Raw genomic sequence first — 20,587 nt, 5'->3', positions numbered from 1 at the left:
AGAGAGAAATCAGACTTTGATTATTTTTCAGAGTTAAATAGGTGTTTTTTTAAAGATTTTTTTTTCTAAGCCCCTAATTTAAAGTGAATGTTAGCTGTACAGATCTAGCCCATGAAGTAATACCCCTGAAATATTTCAGCAACTGTTCCTTAGATCACTTCCTACGCTAGACTTCCCCTCATTTTATTGCAGTATGTCACAATGACTCTTCCAATACTGAAATGCGATATAGAAATGTTAACCAAAATGAGTAAACTATTAGAAAGATGTATTTCAAACAGGATAGCAACAGCTATAGAAGCCCAGTTTTAACTGGAACACTAGACAAGTATATTTCAATGTTGACATTAAAATCAAAATTCACAGGCAGATGAGTGCTTTTTTTTCAGTTGAAGTAACATAAGGATAGGTTTGTAGTGTTAATGACTGTCTCAATCACTTCTTCTGCATGGAAATGGTCATTTCCTCAAATCAAATGCTCAGTGCTTATATAAAAATGTTACCTCTGTGCAATCTCTGGCAGTCAGTAGGTGATTAGAATTTGAAGCATAAAGAAACTACTGAGAACAGGCATGCAAACCAAGTTTGGTGTGTTTGTACGTGGGTATCCATATAGATACCGTTTTCCTTGAGTCCAGAGTATAGCTCAAGAGACCTGGGAACAGACAGGTCAACAGAACATCAATTTACAGCAAGAACCTACAGGTTTAAAAGGCCTGGTGTGGAACTCATTGTTCTGTAACAATAAAATTCTATTGACTTCATTGGACTAATTTGATTTGTACATATCTGAAAGGAGAACTGACATTTGCAATAGAAAGTACATCAGAAAACGTTACGATGGAGAACATGAATGCTACAGAAAGGAAGCAACAAAATTATGAATAAGGCTGCAGTTCTGTGAGAGACTGGGTGCTACCAATTCTCGGATTAAACTTTATTCAGAAGCTTGAGGCTTACTAGTCTCCTCCAAAGCCTTAAGGAAGTAATGAAGAATTAATAGCTGGATGCAGTGCATGTGAGTTGTTTGGCTTTTGCTACTGCACCAAAAAAAAAAAAATCTGCAGGACTGAATACTTGAAAGCAGACAGGGGTGAGGGTGAGAGGTGACTCCCGAGGCACCAGAAGAATCAGCTTTATGGGGCTGCACTGACCAATTGCCAATGATGAAAGTGATGACTGCAACGAGAAAGGTTTTGCCAGAGCCTCACTGGCTTTTTGCCACAAGAGTTAACATCTGCTGCTAATTAGTGTTCTATATGGATATCTAGGCTCTTTTAAGACGATGAATTTAGCGCTTTCTAGCAGTTAGAGGTTTATAGCACCAAAGTACCATCGCCTTTATGACAAACACTGGCATTTGTCAGTTTGAACCGTACTGGGAACATTTTTTTCTTTGCACAGAAAAAGATAAATGCACCAGAATGACAAAAAATGGTGATTTTATAAAACCAGTCACAGAAAGGAGGACTGACGTGACATTCAAGTTGACATGTACAGATCGGAAGCACTGGAAGGCAGGAGGTTAAGTAATTTAGGCATTGAATATAAAGGATGGTAATACATCTAGAGAAATAGGAAAAAATGACATTCAATAAATAGTACGTTACAATAATACTGTAGAAGGAAACACTTATGACTGACGTGCATATTTTTCTAAAATGCAATAGTCTACTGCAGCTAATGAACATTCTCTTAAAACAATAGCTAAAAGATTTTGTGAGGCATGACTAGAATTGTCTGATATAAAGTGACTAGTGAAGCCCCATCTGGGACAGTGGAAGCAGTTCTTGACCATCTTAAGATCAAAAAGTTCCTTTATTGAAGTGAGAATAGTAAAGGGCAAGCAGAAAGATTCACTGACTTTTGGTATTTACAAAGATTAAAGAAAAAAGTTCTTTAGTCTTTGGAGAACAGCATATCTCACTTCTCCGAAAGGAACAGAGAGCTGGCAGCTTCAATGCTATCTCAGCAGTCTAGAATACCAGAGCAAGGGAGCATGAACCTAAGTTAAGAACTGGCCATTAGAGGAATGTAGGTGAAATTCCTTCACACCAGAAGCTAGATAATACATGCAAAAAGATAGCAAAAGCAGCTGTCAGAGTAAATTAAAACACTTCACAAGAAAATTAAGTAACATCTGAAAAGGAAGCTCAAGTAGTCTTAAATCAAAAGGGAGACCAAATTTAATGCTTGTTAGCTTCCTTACACGGGAGCAATTTCTGTCATCTGAATCAACTAACACTGTTAACAAATAATTAACGTTGCTAACATTCCCCTCTTTTCTGAAATTTCTGCTCCTTGCATTAACTAAACTTTTATGTAAGTTTCATTTCAGTGTTTTTAGATGAGATGTGAAATCAACTACCGACCACCTGGGGTGGTTAGAGGTCTAGTACAACTCTTAGAAATGAATGGAAATGTAACTGTGGTGTTCTGATCAGATATAATTCTCAGCAATTACATTCTATCCTCCTAAACTATTCATTTGGAAATGAATGATAACTTGCTTTCCTTATACACCTCAACTGTTGTGTCTGATTAGATTGTGGTGAGGTTTCAATAGGGGTGGCTGTATGACTGCATTGGATAAACAGATACCTACGGATTGTTCTAAATTTACTAATTTTAAACTTTTAAAACAAGCACTTTGCACTCTTCATAAAAGCGAAATGCTGTTAATACATATGCTTGCTCTACAGCAGTGGAAAACATTTTGTGAAGGAGACTAACTACAAACAGCCATGTCAAAAAATATGTCCTAAGGCTTATTATTAATGTATCAGCTAGCATAAATCACTGAAGCTCCACTGACCTCAACGGAACCATGGTGAATTTCCAGTGAGAATACAGCTATGTAAGCTACATATTCTTTTATCACTGTACAATGGAAAAATACATTCAAAGAGGATAGGACATTGCATTGACGTAGTATTTGAGGAAGAACGCAGCTTCACAAAATTAAGTGAAAAGAATTCCATGGAAAAGCTACTACCAGTCTCACCTTATTGCAAGTGCTTTGATATTTAGGTTTTTAATTAAATAACTTTCTTGACTCCATTGACACTTTTAACATTTAACGTTTCTGTCTCTAGTTAGAGGACTGTCCAATCCTAGATATATAGAGAAATCACACTTGGAAATTTTTTTGCAAGTCCATGCCCAGTTTTGTAGTGTAAGCTCCATGCACAGATGGTTTAACAGGACCAAACCCTAAATTTGCGTAAGAGTGCAAAATGCTTGTAAAACAATGTTAATTTTAAAATAACAGACTAGATTCACAGGGTGGTGATATTGTAACATAGCTCAAAATATGAAACAGGGCCAGGATTCCAGTAACACAACATGTGAAGACCTTTTGTCTGCTGGCTGGTATCACATCCTGAAATGAATTTCTGTACAAGATTTTTTAGGAGAGACTTCAATAGGGGCTTAATATATGGAACAATAGCAGGATATGGCCTCTAACTGGTAAGAACAATTACTGTTCTCAGGCATGTGCAAGTTAACTTTATTGGATTTTGTGCACACTTTCTGGCCTAGATTCAGAGCTGCATCTAATTTCTCATGGGCACAGCTGAGACAGTGAGCCTACTGAAGAACAGCGACTATTCTGTCTGAGCAGAATATACCGAGGAAAACTCATATGAGCCTCAAGAGTGTGATAGACCAGTTTGGGAATAATGTGAGAAAGCCAACCAGGCAAAACCACTTTCTTCCTAGCTACACTCATAATGCCTCGGAGGCTGCAGTGCAAGGGGAGAGTTGTCTAGACGGTCTCCACAATGGGTGGGAACTCCCCAGACCAAAGGAATTCTCAGAATGTAAATCTTCCAGTTTTATGGCAGACCCATCCAAAAAAAGATCATTATGATGGGAAGCTACAAAGATAGAATTTAACCTCTGAATTTTGGGGAATGTAAGTACAGACTCTTCTCTAGAATAATATCCTCCACAATAAAACTAACAACTTCACAGAGATTCTGACTATGTACGTCGCGCACTTTTTGGGAGTTAATTTTTACAGAATAAACTGTGATATAATGTTTCCCTTAGTTCTAAGAAAGTGGAAAATGATATATTTGGAAAAGAGGGCTTTCTTTCCATTTCCCTTTCTTTCATTCCCTAGCTCTGAGTTTTCTACAATCTTAAGTATAAACTACTTTTCTTCACTTTCAAGGCTGTTCTTCTACCTTTTGTCATTCATACCTTTTCTCCACTGGCCTTCATCACCTATTATTTAAAACTCAAACACCTCTGTAATTTCCGACAGTTTCCCCATAAATACGTGCAATGTCACATTAGGCTGCATTTTCTCATTTTTCCACAGTACTGTTTAAGCTGCTCAAGGCTATTAATTCTCAGTTTTGTACAGTCCCCCCAAAACAGACCCACACAGATTTTTGGGCAGCCCTCTGATACAGCGGACTGGAGAACTGATTTGGCTGAAAAATAATCAAGGGAAAAGAATAATTGTTTTTCAGTTTCATCTTCTGCCTCACATCTGCCCAAACAGCTACACGAACACAGCAGAATGGGTGGGACAGGAAAAAGAACAATCAGCTGAGGTAAAGCTGCTTAAACCAACATTACTACTACTGCAGAAATGCACACAGAACCACAGCCTAAACGTGCTATTTTAAGCACTCTTTTAAATCTCTCACCTGTCACGGTGCCTATTAAAAGAATGGATACTAATAAGGCAAGGATTATATCACTCCTGCTTACGGTGCAGCCCAGTTTTGGTTCATTGTTTCCTTGTTCTCATTGTGCTTGGCTGGTAATTAGATTGTAAGATACTCACAACACAGATTGTCTTTTGGCCTGCTTGAGAGCTACCTGACTCCCACTACAGTCAGTGCAAATTTTACCTTGGATTCAAAAGGATCATGCCCAGTAAGACACCATTTCCCCCAGATACCAGCCAATCCGTTTGCATTTTTGTTTGTTTGTTTGTTTAAGAAGGGCAATCCTTCAGAGCAGGTTTGGATCGCTACGAAACACCTTTCTGCAAGTAGTATTGTTTTTCTTATCACCGTGTCCATAACAGCACTTGACAGGAATCATGGGTTGTGATTTTTAATTGAAAACTAATTTAAATCTCTCACTTGTAACAAGAGACAATTTTAGAATCACTGGGACTTTAGAACATAAAGTAAGCAAGAGTGCTACACAGCTGGAGTCTGAAAGAAGAGCTACATCACACTGAAATTAAACTGATTTAATTGCACTACCATACTAGACTCCACTCAGACTGTTAGGATTTTTTTTATGCTGAATTCACTTAGTGCATTTGACTGCATACAAGGCACAGCACAGTCATCAACCAACAGGAGAAAATCTGCTAAAGTTGGCAAAATATAGAAACACTATATAAATGAAGGAACTGAACACATTCAGTGTTCCTTATAATAAGAAATGTAAAGGAACTCAAGCTTTACCTGAAGCCAAGGGACCAATGAAACAGATGTCACAGTTAACCAAAGCCATCTCATTCAAAGAATAAACTCTTATTCAAATATAAATGGAAATTTTCCAGAGTTACAAAAATTTTTTGTTAATCTGCAGTTCTTTCCACTTTAAGATAATGACAAAAATATCAGACAATACTGTTGTGTCTTCCTGATTCCACTAAGCAGCAGTTACCACAGCTGTGTTCATATATTTGCTATTGTCTCAACAAAAGAGAAATTTGGTACATATTACATTGTACTGAGGAAAAAATAGCACAACTACCGGTAAGTTTGCAGGCAAATACAGAGAAGCGCATCTGCAGAAGTGGAGGAAGGAAGGTGTTTTTAATGAACAAGTACCGTATTTAATTTAGCCCTTCATTCAGGGAGCACTGCAATATGATATTTAATCAAGATCACTGTGCACTATCAGTACTGCCAATACTGCATGAGGATATCAGTCCTAGCTCTGAGACTTACCCTGAACCTCACAATTGCCAGTCTCAGTGGAGTGACCGATTTGTATTTCTATCCATACCATCAGCTTTTCATTTTTTATATATTTTTTGTGCATGTTAGTGCTAAAGGCTACAGAGCACTGAAAAACTTAGGAAAAGCTGGAATTCAATACCTGAAGAAACTCTTTTCTCAAAAGCAACAGAAGGTGTCACTGCTAACTGATTTTGAACAAATGAATCCCTCAAGTGGAAGAAACGTGAAAGTTGTTTCAGAGAGGGGAACTGGGTTCCATTCTCAAGTATTGGCCTGCTCCAAACACAAACATTAAAATTTAGCATACAAAAGATTGCTTTACACCATCAAATTCTTCTCCTTTCTGTTTGCTATTATTCCCTGCAGCTGTTTCACCTCAGGCTATGGTTCAAACCGAGAGAAGTTTCGGCCAGTATTTGGACAGAAGCCCTTGAAGGGCTTTTTAACCAAGTAGTATTAGAGCTCCAGTAACCATTGATTTCCTCTTCAAATCCATAATAACTAAATATCCAGACAGTGTTAAGACCATGAGGATGCTGAAGAAACCCTCCCAACCCGAATCTCTGTAGTTTGCGCCTGCAAAAACTTTCTGCAGATTGCATTTGCAACTAGATAATGACTTTGTGTCTCTCTAAACTTGCAATATTAAGAGATCGTTTTAACCGTACGAGGCAGCCCTCGCTCCCTTGCCTACCTTGATATATAGTGCTGCTATTCTATGGTAAACAGCTGTTATATCCCATGCCAGAGATGGCTCCATGACACCGATGGTGTTCTTTTCAAAAATGTATATATAGGTTGTTATGTACTTTGTGGCCACTGTGATGTCTCTCAATAAATTCAGACATATCTGTATGTGAGGCTAATATAAAATCCCCCCCCAGCAGCCTGGCTAGCTTAATTGCAGATGCCTCAAGCACTGCAGGAACTCACATCCTTTCCCCTCGGGCCTTCCCCTCCCTCGAGGCTCGCCATGAGGAAGCCTGAGCCGGAGGCTCTGGGGGCCATGGTGGTCTCGCAGGGTCACGGCCGCTTGCCCTGTGGCTGCAGGCCTCCGTGCTAAGCCGCTGCTTATGGGGTGCGAAGTAATCGCCCAAGCTGCAATGCAAAAATATGTTATGTATCTATATAAAATCTAAAATTTTAGTCATCAGATGGTTGTACATTTAATAGGTGCATCCCAGCACTCTCCGCAGGGCTCCCTGCCTGCCCACTCCAACACGCCCCCTCCCTTCTGTTCCCCAGCCGAAGGCACCTCAGGTCACTTGAATTATTTAGCAGGGCGTTTTGAACCAGCTCGGGGGCTTTGCGGGTGTATTTTCATTTCATTTTGCCAGCATGCGGGGCGGAGTCGCTCCACTTCCCTGACAGAAGGAGGGGGGGAAGGCGGCTCGGCCCGAGGAGGGGAGGGGGGAAGGCGGCCGGCCGGCACGCTCTAACGCCGCTCTCTCTGTCTCTGTCTCTCTCCCTCCTCCTCCTCCTCCTCCTCCTCCTCCCCGTCCACCCTCCCCGCTGCAGGCGGAGCGGGCCCGGCAGGAGGCGGAGCGGGCCGCCGCACGTCCCCCGGCCGCTCGGCCGGCCCCCCCGCCATGGGTCGGAAGCGCTGCGTGGGGGGAGACGGCTCCAAGATGGCGGCGGGCTGCTGCGGGGTGAAGAAGCAGAAACTCTCCAGCTCCCCTCCGTCGGGCTCCGCCGGCCCGGGGGGCGGCGGCGGCGGCTCCCACTGCGGCGGGGCGGCGGCGGCGGCGGGCGGCGAGCCGGGGGCGCTGCCCCCGCCGGGGGGTCCCCGACTCAACGGCCTCGGGGGGCTGGCGGGGGGCGCCGCCGGCTGCGCCCTGGCCCCGCCGCTGCCGCCCAGCTGCGGCGGGGGCGCCGCCGGCCTCTCCCCGCCGGCCCCCGCCGCCTCGCTGCTCTCCTCCCCCGGCGCCGGCTCCGGCGGGCCCGGCTGCAGGAAGATGGTGGTGTCGGCCGAGATGTGCTGCTTCTGCTTCGACGTGCTCTACTGTCACCTGTACGGCTACCAGCCCCCGCGGAGCCCCCGCTTCACCAACGACCCCTAGTGAGTATCGCCCGCCGCCGGCACCCGGCCCCTCGGCACCCCGGGGCTCCCCCCGGCCCCCGCCTGGCCTCGCCTGGCCCCGCTCGGCCTGCGGGCGCCCCCGCTGGGCTCTGTCCGGGCCCCCGCCGGTGCCCCGGGGGCTGCCCCGGGCAGCCGTCCCCCTGCCCGGCTCCTGTGCCGTGCCCTGCCCGCCCCGGCGGCGCCCGGCTCCCCGCTGGGCTCCGCTTCGCGGGGAGGAGCCGGCGGGGGAGCGGGGACGAGGCTCCCGGCTCTGCGAGGGGTCTGCTGGTGAATTGTTGCCGTCGGGTGCGGGGTTGTTTGGGGTCAGCCTGCGCGGAGCCCTTGTGTTGTGGTGAGCCCTGAATCTGAGCCTGTGTTCGATGTGTCCAAGCCCTGGGCCGTCTCCCACGCCGCGTTTCCGAAGTTTTGCATCGATCGTGATGAACACCTGTTACTGCCATCCTCCTTTGCCTCCCAAGTATGTGAGAGCTGCCACCGAGGGCCTGCTTTGTCCTGGTCCCTGGCTGCTCTCATCTGGGGTTCGTGCAGAACCCCACACCCTCCTGCCTCTGTAGGGCCCCCAGCAGCACCTGCCGGTGCCGGGGGACGGACGGACAGACAGACAGAAGGGCTGCCACAGGTGCAGCTCAGACACTTCAGGGAGAAACTTCTGTCTGGCAGGAAGTTGCTTCCTCCCGGCTGGGATGAGTTACCACGCTCCGAGGCTGTGTGAACGCGAAGCTAACCTTAGGGGTGGTTAGAAATCACTTCCACCGTTTTGCTGTGCTTTAAAACAGGATGGAGCTCATGGGGCGAGCTCCGGCTGAGGCTCGGGTGAGTTGATCCACAACTCGCTCGGGTGACTTGATCCAGCCACCGTTTCATCTTTGGTACAGCGTGGCTCTCAGGGTCTCGACAGAACCCGTTCTTTACTGGTACTTAGTGGAAACGTTTTTTGTGTCCTCTGCCCACACGCACCCATGCCTGGTGCAAATGGTTATCATGTGGTCCATGTTTCATTAATGAGATGTAGTGTATACTTCCTGGTGTTTAAAATACTGTCATGTGTTAATGATCTTGTTTGGAGTCCTTGCTGTTCTACCATCCAGGATCTATACGTCTCTTGCATACTGTCAGCTGCTGTCATGACAACCCGGCTCAGAGGATTCCTATTTAACCTGCCACCCCAGCAAGTCCTCCCGATATTCTCTTCGTACCTCCTGTGTGATTACACCAGAGTACCAGTAATGAAAGGAGGGCAGGGAGACTCCACTGTGAGTTTTTTTACCCAGGTCTTTTATAAGTCCATGGCCGTCTTGCAGATACCAATTTTTTAGGTACTGCTGCGCTAAGTAGCCATTTTGCTCTGCGCTGTCCTGTATCTGTTCTCCATCCCAGACCACTGTTGGTTACACCATCACCTTTGTGCCAGTTCACTCCTTCCTAGTGCAAGAGTTGAATTCTGTCCGTGTCTCTCTGTGACAACATTACCTTGCTGCTATGATGTGCTTTTTTAACCACGGTGTTTTGCTGAAGATTCTCCTGTTACTGTCCCTGTTTTACTAATGGAGGAAACTGAGGCAGAGGTGAAGAGTTAACCACAGAAATGCTTTCCAGCAAGCACTTGGATTCCTCTCTGTAGCCAACAGATCACTTCACCTTTCTTCTCCCCCTTCTTACTTTAAAAAGGACGTACTAACAAATTAAGTAAAATTTGTATTTTTCTAAAATTCATGTGTGTGCATATGCATTCTTGAGATTTCATTTCCTGACCTGGTTAAAAAGTTGCTGTGTCAATGGACTTCTGAAAATGGCACTGCCGTTAGAATTACTGATACCGTTTGTGCATATTCCCATGCTCACGCCAGCATGCACAGTTTTACTGTGTATTGGACTGGAAGAATGATCTAATTACCATTTTATTTTTTTCCCTGGTTGGTTTTTACAGAGATTGGTTCCCTCTGGATCATTGTGTGGCTTCACAAACACTTGTGCCCGCACAAGTGTGAGGTGGGAATAAGCAGACAGATGGCAGAACTGCTGCTTTCAGCAGCCTTGTGAGCTGATTATGTTTGTGCAGTTGGGGAAGCAACTTTGAAAAAGTTGTTCAGTATTACATGTAAAATTCTAGGTCAGTGAATAATTTGCTCCTGCCAAATGTTCAGAGGCAGCGTGACTTCCAGCAGTCAAAAGATTTGCACGCAGTCTTATCAATGGCCGGGTAGCTCACAAAGGTATGATGTTGTCTTTGAAGCTGAGCGTCTTCCTGTATGGCAAAAAAACTGAATGGGAACTGGTATTTTTCAGTGAATGTATGTCGCAGCTTTCTGCCAGGAATCCTTCTGGAAATTTTGTCTTCAGACCACAATAACTGGTCTAAGAGTAGTAGCCTACAATAAAAGTCAGCAATTGAACCCTAGAAATACTTTTTTGAGTTCTGTTAATTACAGGGAGGATTAAAGACCTGTGAGCAGGTATCCTCACACAAGCGTGACTCATTTCTTGCAGGTCTTTGAACAATGAAACTGGGCAAGATCAAAGAAAAGCAGGTGACTGAATCGCTTGGGCTGGGGGTTCTGATGTGTTGTCTTCTGAACAAAAACTGCTTGCAGTGCCTCCGGATTCTTGTAACTTTTGGCTGCTGAGCTGAGGACCACAGCACGGCTTGAAGGGAAGGGATTTTGGAGCAGTTAGTAGGAATGAGACAAAATGCCAGTTTTTGAAAGGGTGCAGATTTTGGACTTTAGCACAGCCCAGACACGGATTAAATAACTGTCATTTTCCTATCTCTGAGTGTAATTCCTAAAGCACAGGTTATGGGATGCTGGTGGAAGGTATTGCTAGGGAGCTGTTGGGCTGGAGGCAGTAAGTCATGGGGTCAAAAGAAGAGAGTGGGAAGATGCTCAATCTGTCCAGTGGTGCCTTTGTGAAAATAGACTTGGCAAATCCTTCTTCTTCTCTTGCAGTCTTCCATTGATCTCTCACCATTTTCCTCTATTGTAATTGAACAGCTTTCTTCTACCTATAATGTCACCTCACTTTGAGCTGCCCTCTAAAACATTCCCTCCCTCCTTCTCAGGATATGCTCTGCAAGGCATGTCCTTGCCTCTTGCTTCTACCAGTGCAGTGGCTCTCAAACTACAGGAGTGGGTGGCAGGTAAAAATGGTCCTGGAGGTATGGAAGCTGATACAGAGTTTGAAAACTGTTGCCCCAGACAAAAATTTTCGCTTACACAAAATGTCATTCAGTCATTGTTTCTTCTTGAAACTCAGCTTGATGTGTAAAGTTATGGAACACTGCAGTTATTTAAAGGTGTTTTTTTGCTGTAGAGGTTTAGAAGAGTCAATCAAAATACATTGTGAGGGGATGCAGAAACTGTCAAAAACACTTTACCCCGTGCATTTAGGGAGAAGGAAAACTGGATAGTCTTTTTTTCTCGTGTTTCTTATCTTTCTAACAAATAACTCTCATCTCTTTATTTCTTTTCTGGTTTGGTTTTGTGTAACGCACCCCATTCCTCCGTGATCAGTGCAAACGATACCACAGCCTGCCTTCCATTGTGGAAAAGGGCAGCACACCAGTGGGGAAGGACTCAAGGTTTGTGCTGCTCACTACAGTTCTTCTAGTAGGAAGGTGCTTGAGTGGAAACCTAAACCTAAGTGTGTACAAGGTTGGTGTGACAGGATGGGAAGGGTAAGTGTACAAAGAGGAGTTTAGCTGAAGCTGTGCAGTGGGGAATGAGGTTCCTATTTCCCTTAAAGATTCTGAAATATCTGCTTACTGCATAGATTTCCTTTAACGCACAGAAATCACCCTGCTGAGTTCCTGGTTCAGCACAGTGTTTGCCTCATCTTCAGGGCTCTTCAGCTTGCCTATTTCCCATTAATGCCAGCTTCTTTCTAGGGAAGATGTTGCGTGACAGTCCACCAGGTTAACTATTGTGCCAGCTGTTTGTGTCTTGCAGTCCTTCCTGAAAGTCTCCTGGGAACAGCCTGCTAGTTAACGGGATTATTTTGGTGCTGAGCACCCTTACTTGGCGCAATTTGTTCTGCCCATGTTGGCTGGTGCATGATAACCAAGAGCAAGGTTTTGCACCCAGAATGGCCAGTGCTGCCAGTGCCTTGCCTTCCTGTGTGGCTGAGGGGCTCTTGGGAAGGATGTTTACCACACATGCCTTGGTGATGGCTTGCTCATATCCTCCTCATCTCGCAGGGAGGACTGTGACAGAGGCAGTAAGTGGTGCGTGCCTGCAAGGCTGCCAGCCCCGTGCACGTGCCGAGGCTCCAGCCACCAGCAGAAGCATTGCTGGCAACCATGTTCTTTGCCACCTGAGTAATCTGCCTGGCTTCATCTTCTGGGATCAAAGGCCTCTGCTTTAAAACAAATCCTAGGCAATATCCAGTCTTGGTCCAAAGAGGTGGCTGGGAAATGGACCAGTTCTTTTCTTCCTTGGTGCTGTGCAGTACTCTGCAGCAACCCTTCCACTTGGCTGCAGGGCTGGGGTACAGATACACTGCGGTGTCAATGTGCTTGGCCTTTGTATTTCCATGTGTTTTCAGGTCTAGGATCTGTCAGTTTACATCTTCTAGAAGGGTATGGGGTAGTGCTACTACATCACCTTCATTCTGTGTTAGTGAAGTGTGGAGATAGTTAAATTCAGTGCAGTTTTAAGACGTGGAGCTAGCTTGTCTCGTGCCCACCAGTTTTCACACTTCCAAAGAAAGTTGTGATTCTGCTCAGAGTAAGTGTAAATTGACCCTGTAAGAAAGAAATGGTTCCAGGGTTTGTTACCGGCTATCCGATGTCTTGCCTTTGTGGGTGTCTTAATATTGTGTTAACACTAGTGTCGGTGATTTGTTAGTAATTTACATTGAAATAGTTTAAAATCTTCCTGTGCAGTTCCAAAGCTGAATCTTCCAAAATGCTAAATTACTGTCTGATGCTTTCTTCTAAGGCACTGAGGAAGGATAAAGCTTCTCTGCAGATGTGTGCATATGCTTACACATATGTAAATAATTATTTTTTTCTTAATTTCTGGTTTCTTGAATGGAGTCTCACTTTTAGTGAGTTTTAGTCTTTACAACTTAAAGCTCCAACTTTAAATTTAACAATGTGCTGGACTCCTTGCTCATGTCGGTATGTTTCTTTACAACCATTTTCGTAAAACTCCCTGGAACTTACCAAATTTCAGTTATAGATTTCAGAGTATGGTCTTTAAATAAATAAAAAAATCTTCCTCTGCAGTCCCTACTCAGAGTTCAGCTGTACCTATTGACATTAGCATCCTTGATGTCCGAAGTCTGAAATTTTGTTGTTACTCTACAGTACTTGAGTGGCAGTGGAAACTTACTTGTGTGGCAGTCTCAGTGCAATAATTTGTATTTGTTGTCACACTCGGTAACATTACACAACAGCTATAATGTTTGCTTGGTCACAGCTAAAGATCAACACCAGTCATAAAACGAAACCCGTAGCGTTGAAGAACGCAGACAGGGAAGTGCTGTTTGGTGTCTGCGTGTCTGTCTGACTTCGTTCTGTTTTTTATGTATGTGTCACGGTTTCGTACAAGCTTCAGCATCTTCTGACTTAACACTCAACGGCAAAGACAGTGTTAAAGACTGGAGTATGAAGGAGTGAGTGGTTCATTCAAAGTGGCATCCTGTGGTGGAAGTTTTTAAAGTACTGTGCAGCAGCAAATGTATTTTGGCTGGCATGAGCGGTGCTCAGCAGGGAATTCCCAGCGTATTTTAAAGCAGGACTGGTGGCCGCAGTTTGGTACAGCAGAGGAGGAAAACAGAGCTGTACGGCTTCAGGAAACTTGCCTTAACCAGTAAGCTCCTCTTCTGATCTGATTGGTGAACAGAGCAAATACTGTTCTGATAAACTCCAAATTAAGTTAAATGTAATTTGAGGGCCTTTTCCTTCATAAACTCATTTTAGTGAACTGTTCGTATATTTCTATTAGTACAAGAGATCACTTCACAGATGGCCTGAAGAAAGGGCCCTGGTTTTCCTTCTTCAGATAAACACAACCACCGCAGAGTTATAAGAAGGGCTCCGATTCACTGTAATACTAGTTTGGCAGAAATTGTTTGTTCCCCTACCCCTTGTAGGGAGAGGAGAAGTCAGCAGCCACGTCTCCCTGTGCCATCAATCTGGTCGTTCATTTTTATTGTCTCTTTTGTTTTAGTTGCAATCAAATCTTTAGTCACCTTCCCTTTTACTCTATCTTTTATTGAAGATATAAAGATTCCTGGGCATTTTGCGAATGCAGTTCTTGACATGGTCTTTGATGTTATATATTCCTATTTAACCTGTCTGCCTATGAGAAATGTATTGGGTCCCAATTTGACTGACTTCATGTGTACATCTCTAGCATCTTTTGCTATAAATTATTGAGTATTTCATAACTTAAGAATGCAAATAATTATTTTTGAGTTACTGAATGACTGTAGAGCTTTGCCTTTGTCAGTTTGCTTAGGGTACAGACCTAGGCTGTGACCAGGTAATGAATGAAGTATATTTGCTTTACCTAGCCCGTATTTTTGGATCTCTTGAGACATGATTAAAGGAGCAAGCTCAATAGCTATTTTACATTAAGCACTTGTTTACAGGTAACTGCAGATTTTCTGTACCATCAAATTATTGTCTTCAGAAGTAAAGTGCTTGTATGCTAACACAGAAGTTGTTTGAGCCGTATACTGGCGGTTGCTGTGGTAAGAGCTTCTATGGAAGGCAGGAAAGGTGCAAATTATTTAAAGCTAATAGTAGACTTCCCAGAGTTTGGCCAACACAGAAACTGTTGCTAGGCTGGAGGCCAAAACAAGTCCAGTCAGGCCCTGACCCTCATTAGCAAAGCATTATGAGAATGCTTGACCTTTTTTTATGATGTTTATGCTCCTATGGAGCAGGGTATTATATTAGTACTGAATTTAGCATTGCAAAGTTTGCATCTAAATAACGAGCTGGGGCAGCTCTGCTGCAGTTAATTCATGAGTTCTCAAGAGCAAGTCCTTAGAAACAAAGCGTGTTGGGGAGTGCAGTATCTATAAAATGGAGTGCAGCTGTTGAAGTTAGCCATAGTGCTGTCTTCGGAGAGCATACAGCTAATCAGTTGAACTTGGATTGATAAACTATGTAGATATCCTTACTGTTAGTGCTGTGCTTTAGGCTGGCTGCCCAAAAGCTATGGTGTCTTTCAGCCCAGCGCTGTGAACAAAAGTAGGTATCTTTGCAGAGCTACTTGTGTGACCTTCTTAAAAACCATTCATTTTCATAACTGGGACCTTGGCAAATGGGATTAGTGTGAAGAGCTTCGCTTGTTCAGTAGGACACCGTCCTCCTCCTCCTTTGGCTGTAGGTGTTTATCCTGTAGGGTATTTGCTGCAGTTGTCATGTCTTTGTGCCTGCGCTCCCCCTTCTTGTATTCCAGGCTGTGTGTACACTTCTCTGCCGTATGGGATATGGCTTCATTCTTGTGATCTGACTGGCCTTTGGTAACTTCCTGGAAGACATGGCTTGTTGGATGTGGATGCTCCTTTGCCATGCTGAGTACTTGCAGCCGAAGTGATTGAAGTGCTGATTTCTTGAGAATGGCATCTCACAGAATGTGGGACAGCTCTGCTGTCTTGTGGCAAGGCCGCTAGGACAGCAGCAGTATAGAAGCGTGTATGTCTTCCCAGGACACTTGTACCTTTCTGTGCTGTAGGGAGCTAGTTCTCGTGTTTCTTGGTGCTTTTAAAAAATCATTGTATGCCCTTTTTCCCATTAGCTTAAATTCTGGGGCATTGTTGGCAAGGTCCTGCTTAGGACCATGGTGTTTGTAGTCACAGGAGTCATTACCATACTCTTGCTGTTTATCCCTTGCCTCTCTGCCAGCAAAGATATCTCCTCTGCAGGCTCCTCTGGCACGTGATGGGTTCTAGATCTGAAACACCACCTGCTTTTCTTGATAGTACTTGGTGACCATGTTTGAAACAGAAGAGGAAAGAGGATCCTTGTCATAAACCTCTTCTAATCAGCATCAGAATTACTTCTGCTTCAACCTTTCCGTAGAATTGCATCACTTTCCTTGCTTTCCGCTTGGCATTCTGCACAGAGATAAGGGTTGTGCGGATGAAGCTGTAGAGTTTGTGAGTTTTAGGTGTGTTAGGAAAGGTGAGAAAGCATTTGTTGCTCCACTGGTAGGCAACTCTTTAGGCCAGCAAAGTAAATCTGGCTGCTTCCAGCCCCTTTGCCAGGTGACTACAGGAATGGAAGGATTGGGTGCCCCACCGTTTCCCATACCCAGTAAGTGAGCAGAAGGAGAAGTTCAGCTGCCAGTGAGTGACAAGTTGCAAGGCAGCTCTTCTGTATAGATAAAGGTGCTAAAACATTGACTTTTGGGGAAGATTATGTTAGGCAGAAGTTCCTTGTAAGCTTTAGAAGGAAAAAAAATATTTACTAGTCCTCGGAACTTAAATTTGGCTGCAACATTAAGCAGCCAATGGATGCCAGTCAGAAGAACATTGCACCAGCCATTTGCAAGCAGACTTTCTGTGGTGAGAGCATTGCAGGCTGGGGAGGTGGTTGAAAAAAGCACAGGAAGGGTGTGGTTGTAGTGAGGGAAAAAGCCCTCTCCATAGGCAGCTGTGGTGCCAGAAGAAGGTGTGTGGTTGTACGTGATGCATCCCCTAGGCAAGGGCAGAACAAGACTTCAGCGAGCTACTGGCCCAGATGAAAAACTGCAAGCCAAGCGATAGAAGGGAAGTTTTTCAGTACAGCATTGTGCAAGCAATTTTCCGAACTCTGCAGAACACAATGGAAATGTAATATTAAAAATAATCACTATTAAATGCTGAGCAAATGTGGAGTTATAGCGATTAGCTCTCCTCTTCGTTAAGAAGTAGGAGTCTGATTCTGGCTCTGGTTCAGTTCAACTGGAACTGAGAAGTAAGCAGACACAGAAAAGATAGGTGGCAAAAATTTCATGTGGGATGTTCACCACCATAATGTCTGAGTTCTTGTAAAGTATTGGGAGAGGAGTTGAAAGAAAGTAAGGATCAGTGCTGTTCATTTGGAAGAAACCCTGGATAAAAGCAAGTATTAAAAATAAAGGGTTGCAAAGAAGAAATAGAATATAAATTACCTTTCTCTTATTTCAAAGAAAAAAGATTCAAGTGAGACAAATATTCCCATGTATGCTTACCATTGTGGTTCTTAACCTCAAGGATAAATTATTGCAGCTTGCCATGTTTGGACTATATTTTAATATAGAAATCAGAGCCCGTACAAAAAGTTGTTCCCAGTAGTGCCTCTTTTGGGGAGAATATGAAATCTGTTATTTGCTGCCAGTGGCTTTCTTTTTTTTCATTTTGGAGGATTTCAAGGCGTTAAGTTTTTCACATACGTAATATAAATAGCTTGGAATAACCTACTTGAAGACTGCCTACTACCATATACCATTCTGCTAATTTAAGTGGGTTTTCTTCTTTTTTGAATGTGTCAGAAATGCTCAGCAGCAGCTGACTCCTATTTGTCATAAGCTGAAAGTAGTAGTGTAGTTACACTAGACAGAATTGATGAACATATAAGGTGGTGAACAGTCTGCTGCTACGTGTTTTATGGTCGGAAATTAGAAATTTCTGTCCCTGCTAAATAAATGGGCTATTCCGAAATGCTTCCTTAGTATGATTTCTTTAAATTTTTGCAGCCTGTTTGAGACTGCTGTAACGCATAACTTAAATTATGGAAGCTATAGACTTGGTTATTTCTGAAGCTTTCATTGAAATTTTGTGAAATTTTGTCTCAGTTGGGAAGAAGATAAAGTGGTGGTTTTTTTTGTTTTTTTCCCCCAAGGAAAGTTGCTAAGCCATTCAAAAATGCATAGCCAAGGTTTTATTGTATTCTTAAATGTTTATCATCCATTTAGAAATCCATACACTAAAAATGGAGATGCCTGATAATTGCTCATCCTCAGCGTGGTAGTCATCTAAATCTAATGATTACAGAAATCCGAAGTTTAGGCAACATAAACATCATGTACTTCTTTAGTTGTCCTTTATGTGGAACGTTTAATGGAAATTGCTCTGGAGGAGAAAACTAGAGCAGTCCATAGTGGTCTCTGAAATCTTGGCACTGAAGTTTAGGTCTTTGGAGATGTCTAGGAAGAAGCCATTGCAGAGAGATCAGGAATCTTCAGATGGTTCGAGAGATAAAGCCTCTATTTGATAGAAGTAATTGGGTTAGTCTAAAAAGAAAGAGGTAGTATTACTTGTCAAATGGCCAATCCATGTTGTTCCCTAAGTGTTAGAGTGTTTTGCAGGTTCTGCCCAACTTCTGTGTGCAAGTTATTAGGGGAGGCAAGAGTGACTTGAAGCATAAAGCGCTGCAGTGAGGTTTGGATAAGTTTGTTTTGTTCCTGACAAGGTCATTATGGTGGACAAACCTGGATGAGACCCTCAGTCTCTCTACCATATGATCTTACCAATAAAAGTAAGGTACCTCAATCTGCTTTTCTTTGTTAAGTTAGTAGCAAGGACCATAGAAATTAATTATTATTGTTGGAATTGTTCTTTCCCTGAAAAGCATGCCAGAAAACTCTCCAGACTCAGCTCATGGTATTTTTGCCTAAATTGGCAACTTGGAAAACTTGGAGGCATATGCTTTTTTTTTTTTTTTGTACTGTTATCCATTATATCTGAAATGAATCATAGTTGTATTTGTTAGCTTGAATACCTCAAAGGCTATTGTTGCTTCTCAGCTAAATGACAGAATTTTCAATGAATTTTTTTTTCCAGGATAGTTCTCTCCATTTGGGTCTTCTTAGTCACAGTATCCTCCTTTGTATTTTTAGGCTACTGTTCAGCGAATCCTTTCTCCGAGAACATCTTAGACAGTTTTAAGTCTGCCAGCAAATTTGAAGACAAGACCTTCCAAAAATTGCATTACATAATTGCTTTTGCTCTAGACATCCTATTTGTCCACAAAATAATGGTTTTCATGGGACTAGGACATCTTAGCACTGAGGGAAGGACAGGTTTGCCCATTCACTGCCCTGTTAGAGCCAGTAAACTGCAGTTCTGTAGTGAAATAAGATCCATTGGTTTACTGAATATTGAAGAATGGAGATGAGCAGACAGAGGAGGTAACGTGGTTGAGGAAGCTATAAGTAGTGTCCATATTATGCTACTTCTCCAAATGTTTTTCTAACCTTCAGTAATTTGCAGTTTGGGATATCTTGAGCCACAAGTAATGTCTGTTTCCCCTGCTAAGCAATGGGTATAATGAAGTTTTAATGAAGCAAAGTCGTAAAGCAGATCAGAGTTCTACACAGGAATGCTTGAAAGACTTGAGACTTCTAGAAATGAGATGAAATCAGTATTGTATAGGGCAGCTTCATGTACTTCAGGTGTAATTAAAAAAAAACCAACAACAAAAAAACTGACTGTGTAAGCTACAATTTTGTTTCTCTCCTTAGTGATTTCCAGGTGTTACCAGTTGACTGCCAGTTGTCTCTTAGTCATTATTAAGTTATGCGTATATAAAGGACAAGTGGCTATTTTGAAGAGAAATTATCAGTAAAACCAGAAAGGTATTAAGTACATCTGTACTAGAGAGTGGTTGAGATCTTAATTGAAAACCTTTATGGTTCCGCTGCCCTTGAGAGAGAGAGAGACGTTTACTGGTTGCAGAGCAGGGCAGCCCGGGTGCCAGGAGGAAACATGAGATCAGCTTGCAAAGGAAGAGGAAAAGAGCTAGGTGGCTTTAGAGGATCAGAGCAATGGCTGAGAGGCACAAAACTTGATTGACTGGGGGTGGGGGGGGGGGGGGGGGGTATCTGTACTATTGTGTGTGCATGTGTATTTGTGTCTATATAGTAAGAGGAAGACAAAGGGACACAAATTACCTGCTCGGATTAGATGCCAGTACTGACAGAAGAACAAAAGGATATAAAATGACTGAATAAATTTACATTTAGGGTGTAAGGTTTCTACTTGCTGAAACAGTATGGCTTTGTAGTTACCTTTTAATAGGATTACTAGGGGCAAGAAATCCACGTAATTTTAGAAATATCTTGATCACTTTATGATAAATATCTGATGCGTTGCCTTTGGTAGTGAGATCAATAGTTTAAAAGGTCTTTCATCCTCTCTGTTGGGTTGGATTTGGTTTTTAGGTATCCATGTGGGTTTTTCTTTCTCTTCTTGTGATCCCCCTGTGGAAGGGGACTGACGGAGGGCAATAATCCTGGTCCCCTAGCAGCTTCTGCTTTTGTAATATGTTCTAAATTGAGAAATCTTCTGGCAATGTTTTTTTCTTTCTTGAAAACATTGGTTTTGCCATTGAAGGTCTATTGTGGCAACAAGCATCGCCTTCATATCATATTAGCGTCACTTTATTTCTGGGTCAAAATTTCCTTTTATTATTTTTATATTGACATTAGCAGAAGTTAATAAATCACTCACTCACTCTTGTACAGACATACTCAAGAGGTTTGCTGACCATAGTTATTTATGATCACTGACATTTCTGACCTAGCTTCTAAGTCAGTTTTGTTCTGTTTAAGTAAAGAGTGTTCTAAGAGAATAATGATGATAGATC

The 20,587-nt window shown here is 43.1% G+C and overlaps 1 protein-coding gene across 12 annotated transcripts in view; it reads left to right on the top strand.

Annotated features, from left to right (window-relative positions):
- AMMECR1 (AMMECR nuclear protein 1) overlaps positions 1-20,587 on the top strand; it is a 104,544-nt gene that overhangs the window by 17,210 nt on the left and 66,747 nt on the right. For all 12 annotated transcript variants that reach the window (XR_010834743.1, XR_010834748.1, XR_010834749.1 and 9 more), the window contains exon 2: positions 7,464-8,004. Coding sequence is in view for 2 of the 12 variants with exons in the window: in XM_048070633.2 (XP_047926590.2) it covers positions 7,464-8,004 (541 nt within the window). In the remaining 10 variants the exon portion in view is untranslated. The remainder of the gene's footprint in view (positions 1-7,463; positions 8,005-20,587) is intronic.

Source organism: Anser cygnoides, chromosome 13, assembly GCF_040182565.1.
Source record: "Anser cygnoides isolate HZ-2024a breed goose chromosome 13, Taihu_goose_T2T_genome, whole genome shotgun sequence".
NCBI classification, from domain to species: Eukaryota; Metazoa; Chordata; class Aves; order Anseriformes; family Anatidae; genus Anser; species Anser cygnoides.
This window is presented reverse-complemented; position numbering and strand designations above follow the sequence as displayed.